Raw genomic sequence first — 23,770 nt, forward strand, 5'->3', positions numbered from 1 at the left:
CTCTAGTCTAGGGCACTGGGCACTGCACCATAGGTATCCAATTGTGGAGTCAGCACACATCTACGGCAGGAATTTGAACAATTCATTGTCAATTGCCATCCTTAATGTTTATAATGAAGTTCAAGTTTGATAACTCCATGAGGAGTTACATTTGTGACAACAAAACTCAAGTGATAAATGCTAGAGTTCAACTATACCCCTATAAAAGACAAGAGCGAAAGTATGACTTATTATTCATGTGCAATCAATAATGTGATGATGCTTTTTATATATGAAAAGGCAACCTCAAACAATCTGAGGTTAGGATAAAATATTGACATATACTGCCATCTGGCTGACACTTTGAGGTATAGCTGCGAGTCTGCGACCATGTTCTGCACTCGCAGACACCTCGCAGGCTTCCGTCGTTCCGCAAGGCACTTGACGTCAGCATAACAACAAAATATCATGACAGCCCGTGATGGGAAAAGCCAATCGATTAAGCATTGAAAGCGAATTACACATCCGTTCTTTCCATCTGGATGTGAACCTTCTTTTTACAGGTGAGTTGTGAACATGTACTTGTCTAAACAAGCACGGATACACTGGCCAGTACGCGAAGCAGCAGTTAGCTAGCTTCGGCGGTTAGCGGGGGGCGTCCAGGCCCAGGTTACAGCTCCTGAAAATAAACCAAAAAAGAAGGCGTTTAGCAAATACACCGAGTAGTTTGCAACCAGCTCTTGTCTATCGGTCTTAATTAATTTGTACTACCGTATACTAGCATTTGCCACTGCAGCCCTACACAGTGCACAATATTGTCGTGATGCGTGTAATAGTACTAATAGTATAGTAGCTATAGCTAGCTAACTGCTCCACCTGAACACCAAACGGGGCTGCTTTCTTGTGGCCATGATGATTATCAATTGATCAGCTTTACTGTCACCTGCCATTAAACCAGCCAGATCAATATGTGCTACTCACAGCACTCTGTTTGTTGTCCTACTTTCTACGGCAACAGCAGCACATCTGTAAGGCTGTCATTTTGATTGGGTCGTTTAAGCACCTTTTATCAACCTTCATTATGTTGTCATCATGTGTGCATGAGTTCATCTCTGGACTCTTGTGTTTCTAGTGTAGCATTTGATGCATGGCTAGTAGGAGTGGGTTCAATGAAAGCAAACGGTACTGTTACTGTACCTCATAATATGCACGGGAGAGGACACGCATTGCAGGTGCATTGCAGTGAGTAACGTTACGCGACAGCGTCGGTTTACCCACTGCCTAGTGAGTGATTCTCAACCTTTTCGTTAATTTAAAGGACCCCTATAGTTTGTAATGCATGATTAGGTCATGGACTCTCACTTGATACGATTTTTCTCTATATAAAATTGTCAGTGATAATTTAACTCTACCCTATGGGTCTACTTGGTTCCATTTGGCTCTTGTAAGTCCCCATTTTGGTTACTATCAATTCAACTGGGGACCCCCTGAAAACCCCCTAGGGACCTCTGGCGGTCTGGACCCCACGTTGTGAACCACTGGGCTCACTCACACATTCACACCCCCCCCCCCCCCCACCTCACCTTCTATCTGGTGTAGTTTGTAAGAAGCAGAAGTGACGGCCAGCCTGTCAGCTGGACCAGCCGGAGAGACGGGGAACAGGTACGGGAAGCAAAGCGGAGTGGGCTCCGCAGAGCCGCGGGAGAAGATGGCGGGCAGCCCCGAGAAGAGTTCCACAGCCCAGGAGCTGAAGGAACAGGGCAACCGGCTGTTCCTCTGCCGCAAGTACCAAGAGGCTGCCACCTGCTACAGCAAAGCTATTGTGAGTAGTACACTGTCTAATCTAGTTCCATTTGGAACCTCATATCTACGCTTTAGCTCAGAGAAGAGGTTCCGTGTCAGGATCCCCGCATTGGTAGAACAGGGGTTGAGCCGTCCAAAAACATTGGCGAAAACCCTTTTCGGCAGTTTTTGCAGTATAGTTTCCAAAAAGTAAATGTATTTCTGGCTGGCTACAGAGGATAAACTTAGGACATGGCACGTACATGGGGGTGAAACAACCGCTTACAAAGCTTATGAAGTCAGCCAGTACCATGTTTTCCTAATGCAATCTTACGGAAGCAGTACTGTGCATGCGGATGGTGGTTGACTGGACTAAATCTTTTATTTAAGCCTGTTTTAAGCAGTTGTTTCAAGCTTGTGTTGTAAGCTTTTAGGTTATTTATTTCAGTCTTCCAGAAAACCCAAATGATCTCATATTTCATAACAGTTAATGCCTCAATCTGCAATTTCTTCAACTGATTAACTGTATGGCTACTAAAACATCATCATTTTACATATTGTGTTAAGTGTGTGTGTAGGACACACAGCGCTAGTGTGTGGTGACTCCTTTCACGCTGTTTCACAAATTACTTAGGACTTGGCCTAACAACATTTTTCAGTCGTGAGATTTTATTTTGCTTTATTCCATGTTGTTCTGCCTCCCAGAACCGTAACCCATCCGTGGCAGTGTACTACACTAACCGGGCCCTGTGCCACGTGAAGCTGCAGCAGCACGACAAGGCGCTGGCCGACTGTAAGCACGCGCTGGAGCTGGACACCCAGTCGGTCAAGGCTCACTTCTTTCTGGGCCAGTGTCACTTGGAGCTGGAAAACTATGATGAGGCCATTGGCAACCTGCAGAGAGGTCAGAGCAAAGTCCCTATTATATTGCTTCACGATTCTTGCTCAAATGTGAATCTTGATTTTCCTCCACAAGAATTGTGATCACAATTCTCACATGATTCTCATTTTTTCCCCATTAAAATATTTATTGTCTTTAGTTGCTGAACATTACTACACTTAAAATGTGGCAGCTGGAGCCAACTACTGTGGCTTTAAACAGACAACATCAAAGTGCTTGACTTAAACCTTGCTTAAAGTCTCTCTCTGGTAGCAAAAACAGTAACTAAAATGTATTGGACAGCCAACTAGGGCTGCATGATTCTTGCTCAAATTTAGAAATTAGATCTCATGGGTCTCACAATTTAATTGTGCAGCACTAGCCCCTAACGGGCATGAAATATTGTCAACGTATTGAATGTGCACTGCAGAGGGGCTGAGGGGGTGAATTTATTGTCAGATGAAACCTGACTTAACAACGCTCAGGAAATGTAAGCGACTTTGCGCTACCTAGTTCGACTGATCTAATTGGCTGCCTTGTCTGCTAAGTCTGCCTCCTCTCTGGCCAATGGCCTGCCAGCCAGGCAGGCTGTAGAGCTCAGCAGAGCATCATGAACACACTCACTCACGGGGTACTACAGTTATTTGACACGTTTGTAATGTCGAACGTCACTCGATATAACTTCAAAACAAATGCAGGCATATCATGGTGTACAGTTATTTGACACGTTTGCACGTTCGAACGTCACTCGATATAACTTTGAGGTTGTGACAAACATACACATTACTAAAACAATCATTCATACTAATATGCGGGGGAGAACACAACTTACAACAGATACAGCGCTTCTTTCACCTGACAAATATCACTATGTGATCATTTCTCGTTTTTTTCACCCAAGTTTGTTTCTAGGTTTTATTCCCTGCAGACCAGAAATCGAGTTAGTATTTATATCTTTGCTGCAGACAGTCACAGCATCGCACAGTTCTTTTTCTCTTTTTTTTTTTTACCAGAAGAGTGAAAGTGCTGATGCTAGAATGAGCTGTGGCTTTTCAGGTCAATATTGAAGCCGCACTGTGGAATGCACATCCCCTACTGACAAATGAGGGGCATTACTATAACAGGCCATTGTGTTTAAAACAAACCAGCTTTCCACCTCCCCTACAACCCGTCCCCCAGGCTCCCCATCCCTTGTCTGTCAAAATAACAACACAGCGCTCAAAAGACTATGGCAGTGATAAACACGCTGGTTTATCGTTGCTACTGTATATCATGTCATGACATAGATGATAGATGTGCATAACTATTCATCATTAATGCTGCAATCTACAAGTTTCTTGTCTTCATACTGTGTTCGACTTTGAGCATCGAAATGTGTACTGCTGAGCTAATACAGAAAGCCGGTTTTGGCAGAGGCTATATTTTTGCTGTTGAACTTAAAATCATACTGTGTAAGTGTAACATTATATTGAGATTGTGAGGTCAGGGTTCAACCTGAGAGTCCCTGCAACATACTAGTGTCATGTACTGTCTTGTACATCAAGCTGCCTCACGCTACATAATCAAGAGATTGACCTACGGGCCACCTGGTTCAGGAACCGTTGGTTCACCATGGCTACTTACTTGTCCTACTTACTCCTACCCGACCACGGGATATACATTACTCAATACAAATACAAATACAGGGATACCACCTAATACCACCACAGTTAGCTTTATTAGCATACTCTACCATGCAGATTGATCACAAGAACATATATTCACTAAAAACAAAAGTTACGGATTGCAGATTTAAATTGGTAATTACATTTTGCATGGATGTAGATCATACAGATGATTGTAGCAAAACTGCAGTTAACCTTGTGCTGGAAAATCCGCCATTACTAAGATCCCTAGAGTGCTTTCTGGTTATTCAGAAATTCAGAGTGGTCCGTGCGTTGCCATTTAGAAAATTCAGTGCATGCAACCAATGCACGCATGGACTGCCCTAGTCAGAAGATGGGTTGTCCCGAGCATCTGAACATTGGAGTCATTGTAAAATGTGGTGGTTCTTCTAGCTTGTTTGATACGCAAGACGGTATTCAGCACAGATCTACATGTAGTCTGGTAGATTGAGACGAAAATTCATGCTTTTTCATAAAAGCATGAAATGTAACAAAACGGGTCCGACCGGAGCTTGCCTTGGGGAGGGGGTGCCGGTGTAGGTTAGAGCAGTGGTTCTCAATTCGTTTTTGGCTCAGGTCATCCTCATCTGATCAATGCATGGTCATGTCAAGTATTCTCCCCATCCATAAAGGTACTTCCTCCCTGGACTACAATTCCCATAAGGCTTTGGTGCACTGCTCCTCCTTGTGGATAGGGGGAGGGCTGTCTTAGGGTACTGCCACACTATCAAAAGAGCTGCGTGCCGCACGTTTTCGGCTGCGGACAGCTGGTGGATGGGGAAAAAAGCTCCATTTCCGCGGACGACTTGCGCGACGGCCAGCTTCCCAGAAGCGCTCTCCTCCGCGCAAGTCGTCCGCGGAAGTGGAGCTTTTTTCCATCCACCAGCTGTCTAAAAACCCGGAAAAAGAAAATGCGCACAGCTTCTTCTGTCCATGGGGCAAAACCGTTTTCCGCTTAGGTCTGGAAGTGGTCACGTGACTGGGCTGCGGCTGCGCCATGACACTTTCATGGATACTTTCATGGGAGCCAAACTCACACCGGAAGTTCAATGAATACATGGCAGTGAATGGAGCCGGCTGGACCAGCTCATAACAAACATTATTTATGAACAATTGAGACCTTTTGTAAAGTAATCACTTCTGGAAAATAACAGAAGACATATCACAGGTTGTTTTCTAATCACTTACTTTTCGATGTGCACAGAGTGCACAGTATATCATTTGATCTGCTTATCTAAACAGCAGCAGGTATCGTTTCTGGCTCCGAAGTATCGCGAGATTTGGCTGCCAGACAGGAAACGGTGGGAAGTCTCGCGATACTACGTTCAGAAAGGTACTTTGTGCTCTTTAGATACCATACCTCTATAAAAATTACAGTGTACACATCGAATAACAACACAGCAGACAATAATGTGTTACATATCTTCTGTTATTTTCCAGAAGTGATTACTTTACAAAAGGTTTCAATTGTTCATATATTTAAAAAAATAAGTTTGTTCATGAGCTGGTCACTGAGCTCTCATTGACTCCAGTGCATTCTGCCTACTTCCGGGTAGTTTGGCTCCCATGAAAGTGTCCATGAAAGTGTCATGGCGCAGCCCAGTCACGTGACCACTTCCCTTCCTTCTCAGAGCTTCCTTGGTCTCAACTGTGCATGTTTCTTTCCTTTCATGGAGCAACATGGCGTCGCCAATACGGTCGTCGCGTCTCGTCCTCTTTAGACAGTCCTTGATGTAGTCCAGGAAGTAAGTGAGCCCAATGTCCATTACATCATGGACACTAAACACACATATTACCCCAGGAAAGTACGGTATCTATTGTCCCCCAAACATCATTAAAATAGTGAAGTGAAGTGTCCCTTTAAACAATGTATAAACTTAAACCTGCAGCATTAGGTGAGTAACGTTGTGGTAGAGTAGATGAGCCCTGAACATGAGTTAATATTGCAGCATATACATCAACTATTTCGAATTAGCTCTTCTACAAGCTCACAATGTGTTGCGTTGTGTACCCAACAAAAAATAAATGGTGTTTTAAGCATTATGTTATAATTTAGTTATTGAAAAATAGCAGATCTACAAGTAGGTCTGCTATTTTAGAAAAATCGTGAAAATGTGGCGCAAATCCGAAAACTGTCAGGATTTAGAAGACATTTTTATAAATCTCGACGTCAGGCCTAAATGGGTTAATACAATATTTCCAGACTGGGGTTCATGGACAAATACATAATTATTTTGGGGGTCCTGGAGATGAAATGTTTGAGAACCACTGGTTTAACAGGGCTTAAACTTCTCAGTCCTGAGGGTTTCATAGCGGTCATTTAATGAGATTTGCAAAAAATCATTTTCAGTCTTGGGATTTGTTTTTGGCTTTAAGCAACATTAGGAAGCAAGTCCAAGCCCAACTAAGCAACTACACTTAATTAAGAAACAAGCCCAAAATTAAGCAACCCGCAACTACTAATATTTACAAGCAACTTTCAGAAAAACAAGCCCAAAGTCGCATACAGTAAGTGAACATGGCAACACTGCCTGTGTTCAGTGTTATTCCAGGATGCTATGGTTTCCTGTCACACCAAAATACTGAATACCAGAATGGAGTACCACCATGATATCGATTTAGGTTTTAGAGATTGGCTGCCTAGTGCCTACCTGATCCTAAGTCAGTTAAACAGTTAAGATGGGTCCACTGCAGAGGACAAATTCCAGATTCCACATTCCAAATGTAAATAATTTTTAATGGTATTTTCTTCTTCTTTTACAGCTTTCAACTTGGCGAAAGAGCAGAGGCTGAATTTTGGGGATGATATCCCCAGTGCTTTACGCATCGCAAAGAAGAAACGCTGGAACAGCATTGAGGAGAAACGCATCAACCAGGAGAATGAGCTGCATGCTTATCTCTCCAAACTCATTCTGGCTGAGAAGGAGAGGTAGGAGCTCATTCAGCATGTTGATTTCTTATTGTTTCTTTTCTTTTTAAGTCAGCAAGTTGCTAAACAAATTCTACTGTGTGGGCTTAATTATTATTAAGATTCTGGGCAAGAGCTCTGTATTTTTCAATCCTGCACCCACCCACAGACGCATGATTTCTGACCACTTGGCGCTCACTCCTTGTGGAAGTTTAATTTCACTCCTGTTTAAGTTTTAAATGTGTCTGTTCCCATCTCGCATCGTTAAATGATTAGTTTATTGGATCCCAAAAAACTCAATCTTGCATCGCCAGACCTCCGACTTGTCACGTGAGCTTGATGAGATGGACGTCTGGCTGAATATGCAAGGCTCTTGTCAACGCAAGTTTACAACATAGTTGGTGGTCGGAAAATAGACTATTAACTCACATCAGGTTGTCATGCATTCGGTTTGCTGGAGGAGGATAATGCTTTTAAGCCCAATAATAATGTAAAGGCCTACCATATTTTTGTTTTTCATCCTGTGATGATGATGCTGATCACTCGGGAACTCAGTCCCATTGCATTCCTCTCCTCTGGCCCCTGAATGAGTGATTGTAATGTGCGTTCATACAGGGAACTGGAAGATTGCAGAGAAAAGCAGGACGATGACAATCAGAATGGAAGCAACACTGTCAAGATCAAATCAAAACATGTAGGTGTTTGGAAGTCATTTACACCATCAATAACCTACAGATGACTTGTATGACATATTTAAATTAATGAGGAATTGTCTTGTTCTATTATTGTCAGGACAAGTACCTCATGGATATGGAAGAGCTCTTCTCTCAAGTGGATGAAAAAAGAAAAGTGTGTATTTACAAAAATATATTCTTGGCAGTTTGAAGCATGTTCTTTTATGAACCTTTGATGTGGTTGTTTCTGCATTTAGTATCAGGATGGCCATAATGATTGTTCTGGGTGGAAAACTATTTAATGCTATGAAGGAGGTCATGGTTTGGACTTAAAGGCTGCCAATTATACTTTCATGGAAACTATGCAAGTATACATGAATACTAAAAAATACTAACAAAGCTAACTAGTTTATATATCTGATAAGGAAGATAGTAAAGAGACTACTGTACACCTTACTGAAGCCTTGCTAACGTGCTGGAGAGATGAAAAGATCTACATCTACTGTAACTGTGCAAATATTTTACAGTATTTTAATGTAGCACATTGGCTACTCATGGACACTATTCTTATTTCCTTAGTTTAAACGAGTACTTAATCCAAAAAAGTACTTTTATTTTCTATCAATTACTCACCCCGTGAAGCCTTGAAGTGCTTCATAGTAAAATCTCAAGATGGGTTATTTTATAGCATGTTATACATGATAAATTACACTACCACAAAATGGTTTGAATACAATATTCTGTTATTAGACATTCAGATGTCTGAATGTGCTTCTATCCTGTAGAAACGTGAGATCCCAGACTACCTGTGTGGCAAAATCAGCTTTGAACTGATGAGGGAGCCTTGCATTACCCCTAGTGGAATCACCTACGACCGCAAGGACATTGAGGAGCATCTCCAGGTGAAGTGTTGTCAACTGCATGTGCTGTAATTTATCGCAGGGTTTGAATTTGTATCATGCGACCAATGAATGGATGCACAGGGTTGAAAGCATAATCTCCTGGCCTTCTGCAATTTGTGTGCCAATTTCGGATGGAAAATACAGATTTACTGTGCAAGAGTCTTAAGTGTGACTTGTGCAAAGGTGTTGTCCAACTAAATCTTAAATTTGTTTTACTGGGGTTAAGATTAGGAATACGGTTAGGTTTAGGCATAGTTTTTCTGAGGCTACGTCTAGGAATAAGGTTACGTTAGGAATACCTGGTGGCAACCTTTCCGAGGTAGCCCAGGACGAGTTTTGCATGTTTTGCAGCGAACGTTTGTGTATTCCTATCAACAACCTCAAGCATTCATTAACTGTTATTACTGCAGGAATGATAATGATATCAATTACCCCTCTTGTCTATGCAGCGAGTCGGCCACTTTGACCCCGTCACAAGGAGTCCTCTGACCCAAGACCAGCTTATTCCCAACCTGGCCATGAAGGAGGTGATAGATGCCTTCGTCCAGGAGAATGGCTGGGTGGAGGACTACTGAAGCCTCACCCACTCTCTCATCTCCCACTTATAGAGCCTGCATTGACAAGGCCTGGGTAAACGAGAGAGAATGGATCACCCCTCCTCTGGACATGAACATTACACAGGCGAGGAATCAAAAAACATACGCATTATGGACTACCGAATGGGAGCCATGTATCTTGATCTGTCTCTCTCTTTACTACTCATAATCACATTTTGCTGTAAATCTTTCTCTAAATTTTGCAAGGGCCTGTTGTTCCAGTCCTTCTGCTCCCTTTAACCCCCCCCCCCCCCCCCAAGAACCTTATAACAGGCGGCCACATTTCTCAGGTCTCTATTTCCTTCCGTCTCTATTTTGTTTTCTCATTTTCCATTTACTCTTTTGTTTTCTCTCGTGCCACAATCCTCAAACATCAGCACCTAAATGGAAACAATGTACCCTCATTCTTGAGTATAAACACAAATAACGCCTTTCATCTGGCTTTTACTCCAGTATTCCTTAATTACTCTTGTTAGTAGTTACATCTTAGTTATTCATGGTTTTCACACCGTTCAGTGTTGGTGGCTCCTTTTTATGCTGAAATAAGTGAAATGCCAAAAAAATGGGAAAAGGAATAAAAAAATAAACCTTCGAGTAGGGTGGTACGTATGCAAGTTTTCAGAATAATGTCCATTTGGCTTTTGAGTGGATAGTCACAGATTCTTTATTCCATATCCCGATATGTTAAATGTATGCATTATATACTCTCTAGGTTTAGATTCAACCTTAGTTTTTATCTCTTAGGAGTACAGTCTAATATTGTTCATGAAAATGAAGATTTCAAGTATTTACAGATTAAAGAATATGGGGGGGGGGGGGGCTATTTTTCAGAAAAAACATTCAAATGTCATACATTTTTGATACGTATGTTTAACTGTTTTTCGGATGTGATGTCATTGAAAGCTGAAAGCTGCTTAGAAGAATGTTTCTGTGCTGTGTCTAGGGGAAATCATTGTGCTTAGGCAACAGGTATGGCTTTTGCTCTTTGCTTGGTATGACAGTGGATACTTACATCAAGCATGAAGTGAGCTCTGTTAAGCTAAAATGGTTATGACTTTGACACCCCCCCCCCCCCCCCCCCCCCCCCCAAAAAATGTATAATTGTGGAGAAAGGCTGCAAAAAATCTGTATTATGTTAGGAGGACTGACTCAGTCAAAGCTGTGGAATATTCTATTCCAGTGATTTGAGCTTAATTTGCTAAAATTGTACCAATCTCCTCCGTACAAGGAATGCTGGAAGCAGGTTTTGCAATCGATTTTTTTCCCGTGAAACATTTGCAGTTCATAGCTATTAGTTTACAAGTTCACACATTGTGAGTGTTGATTTAACTCAAGTTAAATCAACACATAGGAATTTACTGTGGAGAGTTCCTTTCCCTCCGTTCTGCTGATTTTGTTATGGTGAACTAAGCCTATTGGCGGTTTATGTTGAAGTGCAGGCAGTGTAAATATGTTTGCTTGTGTATCTCAGATTTTATTTCTCAACACCACCAGGTTTGATGAGAATACTTAGAGTGCTTGAGAAATCTGTATTAAATGTAGATATGTTGATAACCTAAATGCCTGTTTTTGTTTTCATTTGTTCCCATTAAACATGCGAGTTCGTGGAGTTTATGATACTAGAGTAGCGTTCAATATTATATCAAGACGTCTGCATTGCTGTATGAAGGTTCATCAGTTGACCATAGAATGACTTTACAATGTACTCTGAGGCCATTATGCATTTGCATCACAATTCGGGTTGTAGTTAATTACTTCTCTGTAGGCTCCTACTATAAAATGTTTGTAATCACAGTACATTCATGATTTGCCAAGGGTGTGTGTGCATGTATCATTATCCAGTCCAACAGATAGCCTCGTGCCAGCCAGCTTCACACACCAGGCCTATTGTCAGGTCTGATGTCATGGCCTGTGCTAGGAGGGAAGAGGATTGTTTGTTGATTGGCATTAGCAAGACAGCAAGCGTGACTGACTTAGCACTGCAAGAAGAATAACAAATCAGTAAAATGGTAAGAGATGCCTGTAACCTTGGACTTTTATTTTGTGCTTTTGACCTTTTTTATGTATGTTTTTGTATGAATGCCTTTACTTTGTTGTATAAGTTGTACCTTGAGCAATGTTTGAAATGTAAAGCTATGGATTTTCTCTGTTTGCAGACTGTCAACAGTCAGAAGATCTCCGTTCTACTGCTTGGTGTTTTCGGCTTGTCCTCTGCCCTAGTTGGTCTCTCCTCAGCCTCCCAAGGTAGGCTACACATGAACTGTATACTGAAGGATGGGAAATGTACACACTACGTGAATTTGCCTTCTGACGTACGTGTGTGTGTTTGTGTGTGTGCTTGTGTGTTTTTCTGGTTACAGGCTACAGTGCACAGACAATAAAAGCTATAATATAATTAGTGCACCGATATGAATTGATTCCTCCCCTATTACCCGCAAACCACAATTTTTTCTCCCTGCATGCATGTAGTATATTTTACTTTGTGTTCAAAGTAACTACAATGCTAAATGTATGTGTATTGTTTTATGTTGATCCAGTGGGTTTGAGCGGCAAAGTCCTACTCTTCCCTTATGAGACAGACTTCAGCTTTGTGGCCCTGACCCCTCAGAAAGAGATGTCGCTGCAGGCCTTCACGCTCTGCATGCGCGTGGCCACTGAGCTGCAGGACGAGCGGCAGGTCATCCTGTTCGCCTACCGCACGGCCGACTATGACGAGCTTAACGTGTGGCGTGAGAGCGACGGCCGCGTCTCCTTCTACCTGAGCGGAGACGGGGTCTTTTTTCACCTGCCGCCCATCACCACCTTCCGCACAAGCCTCTGCCTGACGTGGGAGTCTGCGACCGGCCTCGCTGCCTTCTGGGTGGACGGGAGGCGCAGCACCTACCAGGTGTACAAACCTGGGCATACCATTCGTCCGCAAGGCACTGTTCTCCTGGGACAGGACCCGGACAGGCATCTGGGGGGCCTGGAGGCCACGCAGAGCTTTGTTGGGGAGGTAAGCGACCTCAACATGTGGGACTCTGTGCTGTCCAGGAGCTTGATCCAGGCTTGGCACTATGGGCACAAAGTTCCTATGGGCAACATCTTTGACTGGGCCACTATTGAGCATGAGATCAAAGGGAATGTTATGGTGGTCGATGATGAGTGACTCATCTTGGGAGCCCATGCAGAGAGACAGTGGGTGTAGTGGCTTGTGTTGGAGGACTATTTGTGATATCTTTTTTTGGTTATGTCTGAAGTTTAACTTAATGTATGCAAGAGCCAAATAGTTTTTACCCAAACAAGGACCATAACTCTTTGTGTTATCCTTACATTAAATGCATATTTTATTAGACATTCATTAGTTGTCATTTCCCAGATTGAGTTTGCATGTTGAAATGACTGACCTGGCCAACAATTTAAGCCAGTTTTGGCCATTTCTACCTTTCAGCTACAGCCCAGCTCCTGCATGTGGTCATGCTTTCACCACCAAAATGTTTGTCTGTCTTTTGGAGTGAGGACTGTAATGGCATTGTATGCCATGACAGAAAGTAATTAAACATCACTGTAATAGTGCAAAGGTTATGCTATAAACTGTAATAACGATATAGTCGTTTTAATCTTCCTGATATCTCTAAACACTCGTTGAAAACACTAGTTATGATCAATCACCAGATGTATCCACTGGGTGGCACTCTATGTCAATTCATGGTTTACTGTAAACTGAAACCATGGATTGTTGAGCCTGCATGCATCCATAACTAGATTTGACATTGTTATGCTTAGAAATGTAGAAAGAAATATCTTATTGAAATGTTAAGTAGTTCATTTGAATTGTCAAACTACTGTTTGCTAAATTTACACTTGTTCTATTTCATTTGCAGAGAAATGTTATTACTGTGAGGAAGCTTTTGGGAGAAATGTTAAGCTGAAATCAGTTATGTTACAGGGTTTAACAATGGTATTTCTTTTTATATTATTCCCACAAAATAATTGTAAATTAACTGAACTAATGTAAAATATGCATTTGATATATATGGTAATTGTTTTCAGAAATTGCAATCAACTAAAATGTCCAATAAATATATTTTCATCACATCCGGTGATCCTTTAGATTATTATAAAATAAAAGGCAGATATAAAAACGTCATGAAATAATAAGAATGTGTCGGAGATGTTTTCAATTAAATAATATTGTGAATGAGAGTATGATAGAAATTAAAAAGATAAAAAAGGGTGATTCATTATTTCTATACCTAATAATTTAGTTTAGATACAAACAGCTATTATAATGTTTAAAAGCCATTACCCCAACATTGCCTTTGGTTAGCGTACTCACTCATGAATTTTCCATGTTTCAAATGATGTAAGAATGCTTTTGGGTGTGAAATAAAATCCTGCCAAGTGCATAACTAAACATGTTTGTAAAAGAAGTGAATATTTTGTCTTTGAACTGTTGGAGCTTCCTTTCGACAGTATGATCTTCTTTTGTGAGCCAACATTGAGAACTAATTACCTTTACACAACAGTAATATAGTATATAGAGATGCATAAACTTCTGTTTAACACCTTACTTTACAATGACCTTATTTCAGTGTGTTAAGTTTCACAACAATATAGTTTAAATGTAATAAAGATCAGCCTAATACTTAATACATGGGTACAGCAACACAATGTAAACTAAATCTAAACTTTGAGATTAATTTTTCTAAATGATTGAATTTAGTTACCACACTAGTAAATACATGTAATACACAGTGGAATTATTAGGTTTTTAATAAGTCTCATTAAGTTTTATTGTTTCATACAATGGAATAAAACAATTGTAAAGCATTGTTAAAATATAGGCTACCACATTTCTTTGCTTGGGTTTGAAAGAACAGATTTTATAATTTGAAAAGGTTAAAACCTTTTCAAATTGGTGCTTGGGTATTCACACAGTAAATGACTAGATTTTGAAAACGATTGTTATTTGTGTGACAACTTAGCTTTGTGTTCAATATGTTTGCTTGCAAAACAGAATATTGAGTTGAATTGATCCAACTGTTATGCTCCTGCGAGGACAGTGGGATATAGGAGGAGGGTTAGATTGATTGATTTTGTAATGCTATTACAGATATTTACTACAGCTCGCCTCTAAGCAACAGCTAACCTTGATTGGACAACACTATTATGGTTCTAACTAAACCTTTGTTCATGATCACCATGCAGATGGTATCTCTTCACACCACAGTGTGAAGCAACTTAAATTCCTATGTTCTACATTACATGAACAAAATTACATTATTTTGGCCTAACTTCCCTTATAAGGACTCTTTCAGAGAAAGCTAAAGGCCACATCAACCAAGTGTAACACAATGACTCTATGTTCCAGAGCACGGTCTTCTATGTTCCCCTGCATGACTGTGTGCACTCAGTCCTCTGTGCCTTGAACCACCATCTTGACCTCCTTGCAGAAACAGGGAGAAGTTTCCAGCGCACAGCCCAGGCTCCCTTGAGGCTGGGAAAGTGCTGCGTTCTGAATGTGTATATCTGCGTGTTTATTCTGACAGAATCACCCGTCGGCTCTCTTGCATGCAGCAGGAGTAAGAGAAGGCAGGGCGAATGAGTTCTGACTGCAGGTCAGCAGCCAAATGTTCCACCTTCTTGAATGTTGCAATGCATCAATCTTGGTGCCCACTGACTGTGTGGTAACACCTTTCTGGACCATCTGTCCAGGCCTGGCTCCTCAGCCCTCTGGTTCTCTCTCTCTCTCTCTCTCGCTCTCTCTCACACACACACACACACACACACACACACACACACACACACACACACACACACACACACACACACACACACACACACACACAGGGTCAATTACCTGTACATACATTTTGTTTATGTCCATGTGGTTTAGTTCAATTTAAAAGAGACAGTTTGAAAGTTTGAAAAGTAACATACACAAAGTTATTTTCATACTTTATTTTCATACTAGATTATTTGGAGGAATGTGTAACCTAAAAGCTTTGTAACAAATAATTCAACTTGCTTAAAAAAGGTGAAATGATTTAGTTGGGCATGATCATAGAACTATTTAAGAATCATTGAAAGAAATGGATCACCAAAGCTCTGAATATAACAATTCATTTGAGGAATAATGTCAGTCAAGTCAACTGAATTGTCAATGTGGTGTAACGACCATCCAAGGAGCCATTTTCTTAATGTGCAATTAGAACATGTGACAGAAAATTATATCAAGACAGAAGGAACCCTAACTAATGAAGCTGACTGCTGAATCCATTATCTCTCTTTAAAATGTTCACTATTTGACATTTTTAGGGTATTGACGGGACTAGTGTCTAGTGTCTTTTGTGCTTGCATCCACATATGGAAAGTAAAAAACATACAATCAGGGACATTGATGAATAAGAAAATAATATTCGTATCAAATTTGTCTGTGGCAGGGCCTGGCATTTTAAGGGGTGAAATATAGGAGAGATGGCAAACATGCGTTTTTATTCAAATAGAAACATGCAGAGATGGCATGAAAGTGTTTCTCATAGTTCAACATGGCCTCCAGTATGTCATTTTCATATTAAAAAAATATATTTTTAAAAGTGGAAATGTACATTTCTTCTACATTTCTTGTCTCACGGTATAAGTAAAACAAAATCTCTGTGCTGAGTCTGATCATTAGACCACTAGAGCATCATCAGCAGATGTCTCTTAATACTCTTGAAGGGTTCTTTTGTTATAGCCTTCAGTTAGTAAAGTTGAAATACTCGAGCATTGAACTATATAGGAGTCAAAGTCAAAGTCATACGAATTGTCACACACGTTACCGCAGTGAAATTTGTTCTCCGCATTTGACCCATCTCTTGGAGCGGTGAGCTGCAGTTGTGCCGCGCTCGGGAATCATTTGATTCAGGACATGGAACATGGAATCTCTGTGCTGAGAGACTACACCATCACTCATTCAGTCTTGGAACTCTTGAAGAGTTGTTAGTCTTCAGTTAACATAACGTTGAAATAATCCAGCATTGAACTATAGGACTGGGATTTGAACATGGAATCGCGCTCCTGAGAGTCTGATCAGTAGACCACTACATCACCACTTAGTCACTCTCAGCAGACTTTTATAGTCTTCTGAGTTCTGACTAACTTTTAAAATTTATATTTGAGGGGTGTCTTTTATGTTACTTGCCATTCATCAAAATTTGGTATTTTGGGTTGACATCCAACAAAGCAGGACATCAAGGCTTTTAATGACACCCTGTCACTCCAATGAGTGGCAAATTATTCCCTGTGTCCTGTCTTGCATGTAGCATTCCAACTGAACAAACAGTAACAGGGCTCCTTCCTTGTCCTGCTGCTTGCTGATAGGACTGTCAGTGCCGGGCCTGTGAAATATGCATAATGGCCCATGGTGGGTGAGGCCGTCTGAGGCACAACCGTGTGTGGCTGGCTATGTGTCCCTCCCTGCGTGTGGGGGCCAGTGGGGCTGGTGAAATGTCTTCCGCGCGAGAGGAGATAGACTGCAAGAGGGAGCCCTGTGTGAGCCAGTGGAGGGAGACAGAAGGACGGCCGTTCTGGATTCCTTCGAGCAACTCCAAATAGATTTCGAGGCAAAACATATTTGCATACGCAAGACAGTGCTAAGAGCTATCTGAGTGAGCAGTGGCATGTGCACATTGAACAGATGGATTTTTTTCTATAGAGCTCTCTTGTAGTTGTAGAAATGTCAGCCCATTAAAATGAGATGTGTCTATCTTTCTGCCTGTCTTTGTTCATAAAACAACCAAAAATAGCATCAAGAAGATGAAATTGTTAATGGGATTGATCAGATTTAGGCTACTATATTTAGGTTTGAACAATTAAATAAAACCAACCATTTGACCAATTACAATGGGATGTTAGCTTGTGTACGCACGCACGCACGCACGCACGCACACACACACACACACACACACACACACACACACACACACACACACACACACACACACACACACACACACACACCCACACACACACACACACACACACACACACACACACACACACACACACACACACACACACACACACACACACACACACACACACACACACACACACACACACACACACACACACACATCACAATGAGCATACCGGTATGTGATGGAAATAGCTGCAATGTCACAACTGTGACAATTTCAATATTTAGGTTCAATTTCATACAATACCATTATTCAGAAAGAACTAGATAAAGTCTGTGGCAGGTAAGGTAGGTTATTGTGGGCCAGCAATGTTGATGGAATATGAACAATGAGACTGTATATAATCCCCTCCAAATGACCTATATCACCATAAACCCCAGTGGTTATTGCCACCCTTAAAGTTACCCTCAATTTACGTCAAAAGTCTTAACTATTACTCGAAGTATATTTTTTAACACCATAGCTTTCACTGTGTATTTTATGAATTGAACACATTGATACAATTCCCTGTTTCGTTTCCTTGCTGCGCTTGACACAAACAGTGCGAAGGCAAACCGCAGCAAATTAGCAAATGACAATTTGGCTATTTTGGTATTAAAATTTAGAAAGGTATTAAAGTAATTTAATTGCAACTTTAGAAATGTGTGCAAACTGTGTGGCAAACTGATGTGGTAAAGTGTGGCAAACTGGCAATTGCAAAGAAAAAGGTAGGCTAATATAGCTGATAAAATGTATACTGCATTATCTGAATGGATAAGAAACGACTTCTAGCATTCACTGCGACAGTGTGGAGGGAATATGCTCTTGAAATATATGTAGCCTACTAGACCCTGAGTGAACACTGAGCAGGCTTCAAGCGCGCTTTTGTCTTTTCTCCATGCTTTTGTCTTTTCTCGACTAGATTATTGTAATGCCCTCCTCTCAGGCCTGTCAAAGAAATCAACGAACAGACTCCAACTTGTTCAAAATGCGGCTGCTAGAGTGTTAACTAGAACTAAGATGAGAGAACACATTACCCCAGTTCTATCTGGGAGCATTGGCTCCCAGTGGTTTTTAGGATTGATTTTAATTATTATTATTATTATTATTATTATTATTATTATTATTATTATTATTATTATTATTATTATTATTATTATTATTATTATCCTCAGTGCCCCCCCCCCCCCCCCCCCCCCCCATCCTCTACCCCAGGCAACAGTCCGGACTTCCGGGCGACTTGACCGGTGAGTTATCCGGACTGGCAGACTTTCGGGGTGAGATGTCCGCACTTTTGACTCCGTGATGAAAAGGGGTGAGTTACCGCCGGTCGTTTGATCCAGTTACCACACACAACCAACAGACAGACACGAGCTCGTGATAGGAGAAAAAAAAAGAATGAAATAAACAACTTATAATGTAACTTTACACCTCATGGAAGTTGAGTGGAGGTCTGGGTTGTTTGTTAGGAAGTGAAAACTGTGTGTGTGACAGTGTGTGACAGTTTGAAAGAGAAGTTCATTCATCTTCATAACAAACTGGTCGTTTTGTTTTTATTCTGCAGGTGAGTTAGCTACCTATGCTAATCATTAACGTGCGCGACTGTTTACCAATGATGGTTAATTGAAAGTGATATTGAACCAAGTGCTTGTCCAAAGTCCTCACAGCTATCTTCCTAAATGTTATTTATCTGATATAAAACTAACATTACGTATGGGGTATAGGCTGTGTTAGTGACAGCCTGACAGGATATATTTGGCTATAAACAGGATAGGATATAAACAAGGTTCCAGACTAAACAAAACTGGTCAGGCTACTACCTGCCCTGCCCACTTTGACAGGCTGGAATGGCTTAGGGTTGACGACAGAGTACAGCATCTTGTAATGGGTCTGGTCCACAAGATTCGATACACCACCACCCACAACACTAGAGGGAGTTCAACAAACCATGTGCGACCCTCGGCACAAACAAGTTAAGGATACTAAATTAATTTCGCTACTATGCCACCAAAATGTAGAACGCCCTACCAACAGTCATTAAGACATGCAAATCCCTTGACTCCTTCAAAACCACTCTCAAAGGGCACCTACGGACAGCTGCAATTCGAAACTGGCCCCTGTAAAACCTGAATCCCCCACCCACCCTTTTTGCCCCTCACTGTATATGGTTTTCCCCCTTTTTACCTAATTTATGATTATTTCCTGTTTTTTTGCTATATAGAAGTGTATATAATTTGTACGTCTCTAAATGTTATGATGAATTGAAAATGGTGGACCCTATTGTAAACAAGTGTAATGCTTTATGTCCACGGTTAACAGTTGTTGTATTGAGTTGTGCTTGAGATGTACTGTAATTCTGCAAACTAATAATAATAAATACTTCAATCAATCAATTTACTGTACACTACTAGCCTAGGCTGTATCTTTTGTAACTGGAAGGATGCAGTTGACGGGCAGTGTATGTTTGTCTGTTGTTGCTAGTGAGTTCTGACAGGATACAGTGTATGTGGCTCTTGGTCAGTTCACTTTCTTTCTACCTTACATACTGTATACTCAAAGCTTATGGTGTCTCTCTCAACTTTCTCCACACAGGTACACGAGCCAGGGTGATGACCCCAGGCCCCCAAGCTCAGCTTCTTCTCAGCCCCTGAGTCCATTCTCCTGCATGTGACATGCTGTAAATGCTGGAGCCTAGAGCCTGCCTTAAATCCAGTGTACTACACCAGAAACATCCAAGGCTGAGTGAGAAGATGGCAGCCAGCAGAATGAGGCCATTGATACTGGGAGGAAAGTACTGACCAACTAGCCAGATGTATGGAGGTTGGAGATGTTTAGTGTGGGGACTGCGGATGAAATTGAGCTAATTCCGGTGTATTTACGTTGCATATTATAGGGCTAAACATGAACTAGAGAGAGAGCCGGAGCCACTACTACCTCTATCCATGATGGGTTCCACAGTTTGACCCTGGCATCTGATGAAGTCAAGTAGAAGACAGCTCAAGGTAGGAAGAAACGTTTTTTTGCTTCTGCATGTTGTATGAATGCTGTGTGTATGCTAGTGTGTTTCAAGCTGTTGTAATTTTGGGACCTAATGACTGGGTGGCAATGAAACATGTTTAGTAACTGTTTCTGGCTCTGGAATTGAATGCTGATGTGAATCTACAGTTTGTGTATGTTGTGTTGTATCTGCCATTGAAGGTGTGAGTTGTAACAGGGAACAGTGTATGTGGCTTTTGTAAATTTCCTTTTGGTTCGAGGTAGAGGGTTTGGGCTTTATACAGTATATAACAGCCATCAATTTCAAATGATAATTTTCAATTGAAGACTGATAAACAGTAGGTTATGTGTGTTGTGTTGTGTTGTGTTGTGTTGTACTGAGGTTGCTGAGGTTCGTTGTTCGTGAGTTGTTGTTGTGACACAATGTGACAGGGTGGCTTTATGGTTCATGACTGGGTCTGGCATGGTATCAAAGAATGTCTCTATGTAGGCGTATTTTCTCTCTCTCTCTCTCTCCAACAGTGAATATCAACAGCTTTGCAGTATAATTGTGACTTTTCATTGATCTTTGATTGGCCTTGTTTCTGTTACCCCCCTGATTGATTTGCAACAGTTGTGTAACTGGCCTCTCATTTATTTTAACAGACAGATCTGTGTTGATGTATGGAGTCCCCCAGTGTGGGGTAGACCCCAGCTCTGCACAGAACATGTAACTATTTACAAAGGCCAATTTGACATTCCAACTGACCCAGTTAGGCCTGATGGAAATGCAGCTTAGTTGAGAGGACTGAAGTTTAGTTGAATAGAGTTACTATTATTATTATTATTATTATTAGAGTAAGCTTCATGTGACTGTGATGCAGATTCAGAAAAATCTGATCTTTTAGAAATATTTAATATTTTAATAATTTAATGATTTAAACAATATATTTATACTGGAAGTCAATGGTAAATAAGTCCACATCTGGAATTTGTGGTCAACACTGCAACAGTCATATGATGTCATCGACATGACATCAGAGAGCCTCATGCAGAAGTCACGCACTTAGACCTTCTCATGTTAAATGGCCTTTTATTTTTGAGGGGCGCTAGCCCCTCCTATATACAGGTTTAATGTTTTTAGTTCAATGCTTCTTTTAAAAACACCATTGACAATGAAGGGAAAATGTACGTCATCTTGTCCCTATCACAAACATTAAATGCCATTAACAAAAAAGAGAATTAGAAGTTTGTGTTGGCACTGTTTGCATTACATCACCTAATCAACATGAGTTAGACTTTAATATATTAGCGCTCCTCACTTCACACGGGTGTGATTTTTATATTCATATTACACAAGTTTAAATGTTGAAGAATGCTCAACATACAGTAAGTTCCAAACAATAACAGTTGTATGTATGTAGATAGATAGTAATACACATAGCCTACTTATACTTTGTCTGCATACACTAAATCAGTCAGTGGCAATTTATTCATGAAATACATTTTTAACTGTACATAACTACTGTTTCTGGCTCACACATTATGAATGTCTGGGTGAATGAATGATGGTAAATTAATTCAGTTAAATAAAGGTAAAACACAGATCAGCCAGGTGTTGGTGATCTCCAATCCTTACTGTCAACCTGACTTTGATAGGAAGCATAGACAGTCAGGTATCTGAATGAATGTATTTTTAATGTGTTGAGGTTGAAATATCGTGTAGCTTTTTTCATGAAATTCTCGCCGTAGTGTTGCAATTAATTATTTATTTTTAAGTATAGGTTTTTATTGTGTTTTGTTTTGCTCATTTGATTTCTGATCTGCTAATGTATCAAATGAATAACGGTAGTGGGTCGCACTGTACACACCAAGGCTATCCAGCCTTCATCATCATCACACTGATGAAGGCTGGATAGCCGAAACGTTTGTCCCTGTTCAAAAATGAAATAAATGTTTTGAATTGAAGTCTTGGTGTGTGCGACCCACTACCGTTATTTATTTGATATGTTTTGAACGGGTAACGCATCTACAATCAGAGCGCGGTGGTCACATGAAGAGTGATCTGCTAATGTGCCATTTTCTAGAGTCATTTTGTTAATTTGCTTTGTTAACTTTCCTGGCCACCGTATAGCTTGCTGTCTCACTGTCTTAGAGGTTGTAATCTCCCCAGTATGATGGCGCGTCCTTCCCCTCTGGGCTGTATCAAAAATTCACCAGGCATTGCCATTAGAGTCAATCTGAATCAGGGAGCAGGCGCTGCAATTGCCACACGCATGACACGTTTACCACTCAACACTTAGCAACGCAAATGTTTCATAAAAAAAACAAAACACACATAAACACAAATCACAGCCTTTCTGGAGTGGAATTCATGCTTTGCATTATGCTCATGCTTCAAGATGGGCTATAACGGCCATAAAAAAACACACACACACACACACACACACACACACACACACGCACACGCACACGCACACGCACACACACACCATCATCGGTGGTCACTCGTATCCGAGTATGACTGTCCTCCTTATTGGTCCTTGTGGGTCGTCAGGTGGTGATGGAGGCCGATTCTGGACCCGATTACTCTGGTGCAGTGTGGACAGGGGAATGTAGTGGTGGGTTTGGGTTGGACCGGTTTATTGGATGGTTTATTAGATGCTCTCTCCTTCCTGAGTCTGCGCTTGTCCTGTGCAGCATGGCGGAGGTCGTCATCGTATTTTGCAGCACCCTCACGGACAAGGTTTCTCCAGGTCGTCCTGTCTGTTGCCTTGTCTTCCCAAGCTTTGAGGTCAATGTGGCACTTCTTTAAGTTTGTTTTAATATTGTCCTTACACCTCTTCTTTTGACCTCCCGGGGCCTGTTTCCATTTTAAACCCTATACGTATTCGGAAGGGGTCAGAAGTGCTCTGCTATTTTCACAGAATGTTCACCCCAGAATTGGGACGCTAGGGTTCATGTGATTAAAGCATTTAGCACTGCACCTTTTTCAATACTGGCTTTTTACACTTGCGGTGTGTGTGGTCTGACCTTTACTGTGTATCAAATCAAATCAAACTTTATTTATAGAGCACGTTTTAAAACGACCAAGGTTGACCAAAGTGCTGTACATCAGTGGCAGAACAGAGAACAGGCAGGAGAAAACACAGAATATAAACGAGAAACACAATAATAAAAATGACAAAAATGTAGGCATGAAAGCATAAAATGGACTCAGGAGGGATTAAAAGCCAGGGAGAAAAGATGAGTCTTAAGGTGAGACTTAAAAACACCAATGGAGGGGGCAGAGCGAATGTGAAGGGGCAAGCTCTTCCAGAGCCTGGGAGCTGCAGCCGCAAAAGAGCGTGCGCCCCTAGTGCTTTTTCTAGTTATTCGGCCCTCTAGCAGTACCTGATCCGCAGAGCGCAGAGCTCTAGCCGGGGTGTAGGGTTTTACGAGCCCGGAGAGGTATTCGGGGGCCAGCCCATTTAAACATTTAAAAGTA

The 23,770-nt window shown here is 41.2% G+C and overlaps 2 protein-coding genes across 3 annotated transcripts; both read left to right on the plus strand.

Annotated features, from left to right (window-relative positions):
• The first annotated feature begins 409 nt into the window (after window positions 1-409).
• Window positions 410-10,945, plus strand: stub1 (STIP1 homology and U-Box containing protein 1). Its single transcript, XM_080789044.1, has 8 exons — window positions 410-542; window positions 1,579-1,801; window positions 2,467-2,665; window positions 7,069-7,234; window positions 7,829-7,907; window positions 8,006-8,062; window positions 8,673-8,789; window positions 9,239-10,945. The coding sequence occupies exons 2-8, from the start codon at window positions 1,688-1,690 to the stop codon at window positions 9,362-9,364; spliced, it is 858 nt and encodes a 285-aa protein (XP_080645170.1). The 5' UTR covers window positions 410-542; window positions 1,579-1,687; the 3' UTR covers window positions 9,365-10,945.
• A 154-nt stretch (window positions 10,946-11,099) lies between these two features.
• Window positions 11,100-13,759, plus strand: LOC308332907 (C-reactive protein-like). 2 transcript variants are annotated; one of them, XM_080789046.1, is made up of 3 exons: window positions 11,100-11,394; window positions 11,542-11,629; window positions 11,923-13,759. In XM_080789046.1, the coding sequence occupies exons 1-3, from the start codon at window positions 11,392-11,394 to the stop codon at window positions 12,531-12,533; spliced, it is 702 nt and encodes a 233-aa protein (XP_080645172.1). In that variant the 5' UTR covers window positions 11,100-11,391; the 3' UTR covers window positions 12,534-13,759. The 2 variants fall into 2 exon arrangements, with proteins under 2 accessions (XP_080645172.1, XP_080645171.1); XM_080789045.1 differs by lacking the exon at window positions 11,100-11,394 and having other exon boundaries at window positions 11,483-11,629.
• The last annotated feature ends 10,011 nt before the right edge of the window (window positions 13,760-23,770 follow it).

Source organism: Protomyctophum bolini (genome assembly GCF_963924005.1).
Source record: "Protomyctophum bolini genome assembly, chromosome: 18".
Lineage (NCBI taxonomy): Eukaryota > Metazoa > Chordata > Actinopteri > Myctophiformes > Myctophidae > Protomyctophum > Protomyctophum bolini.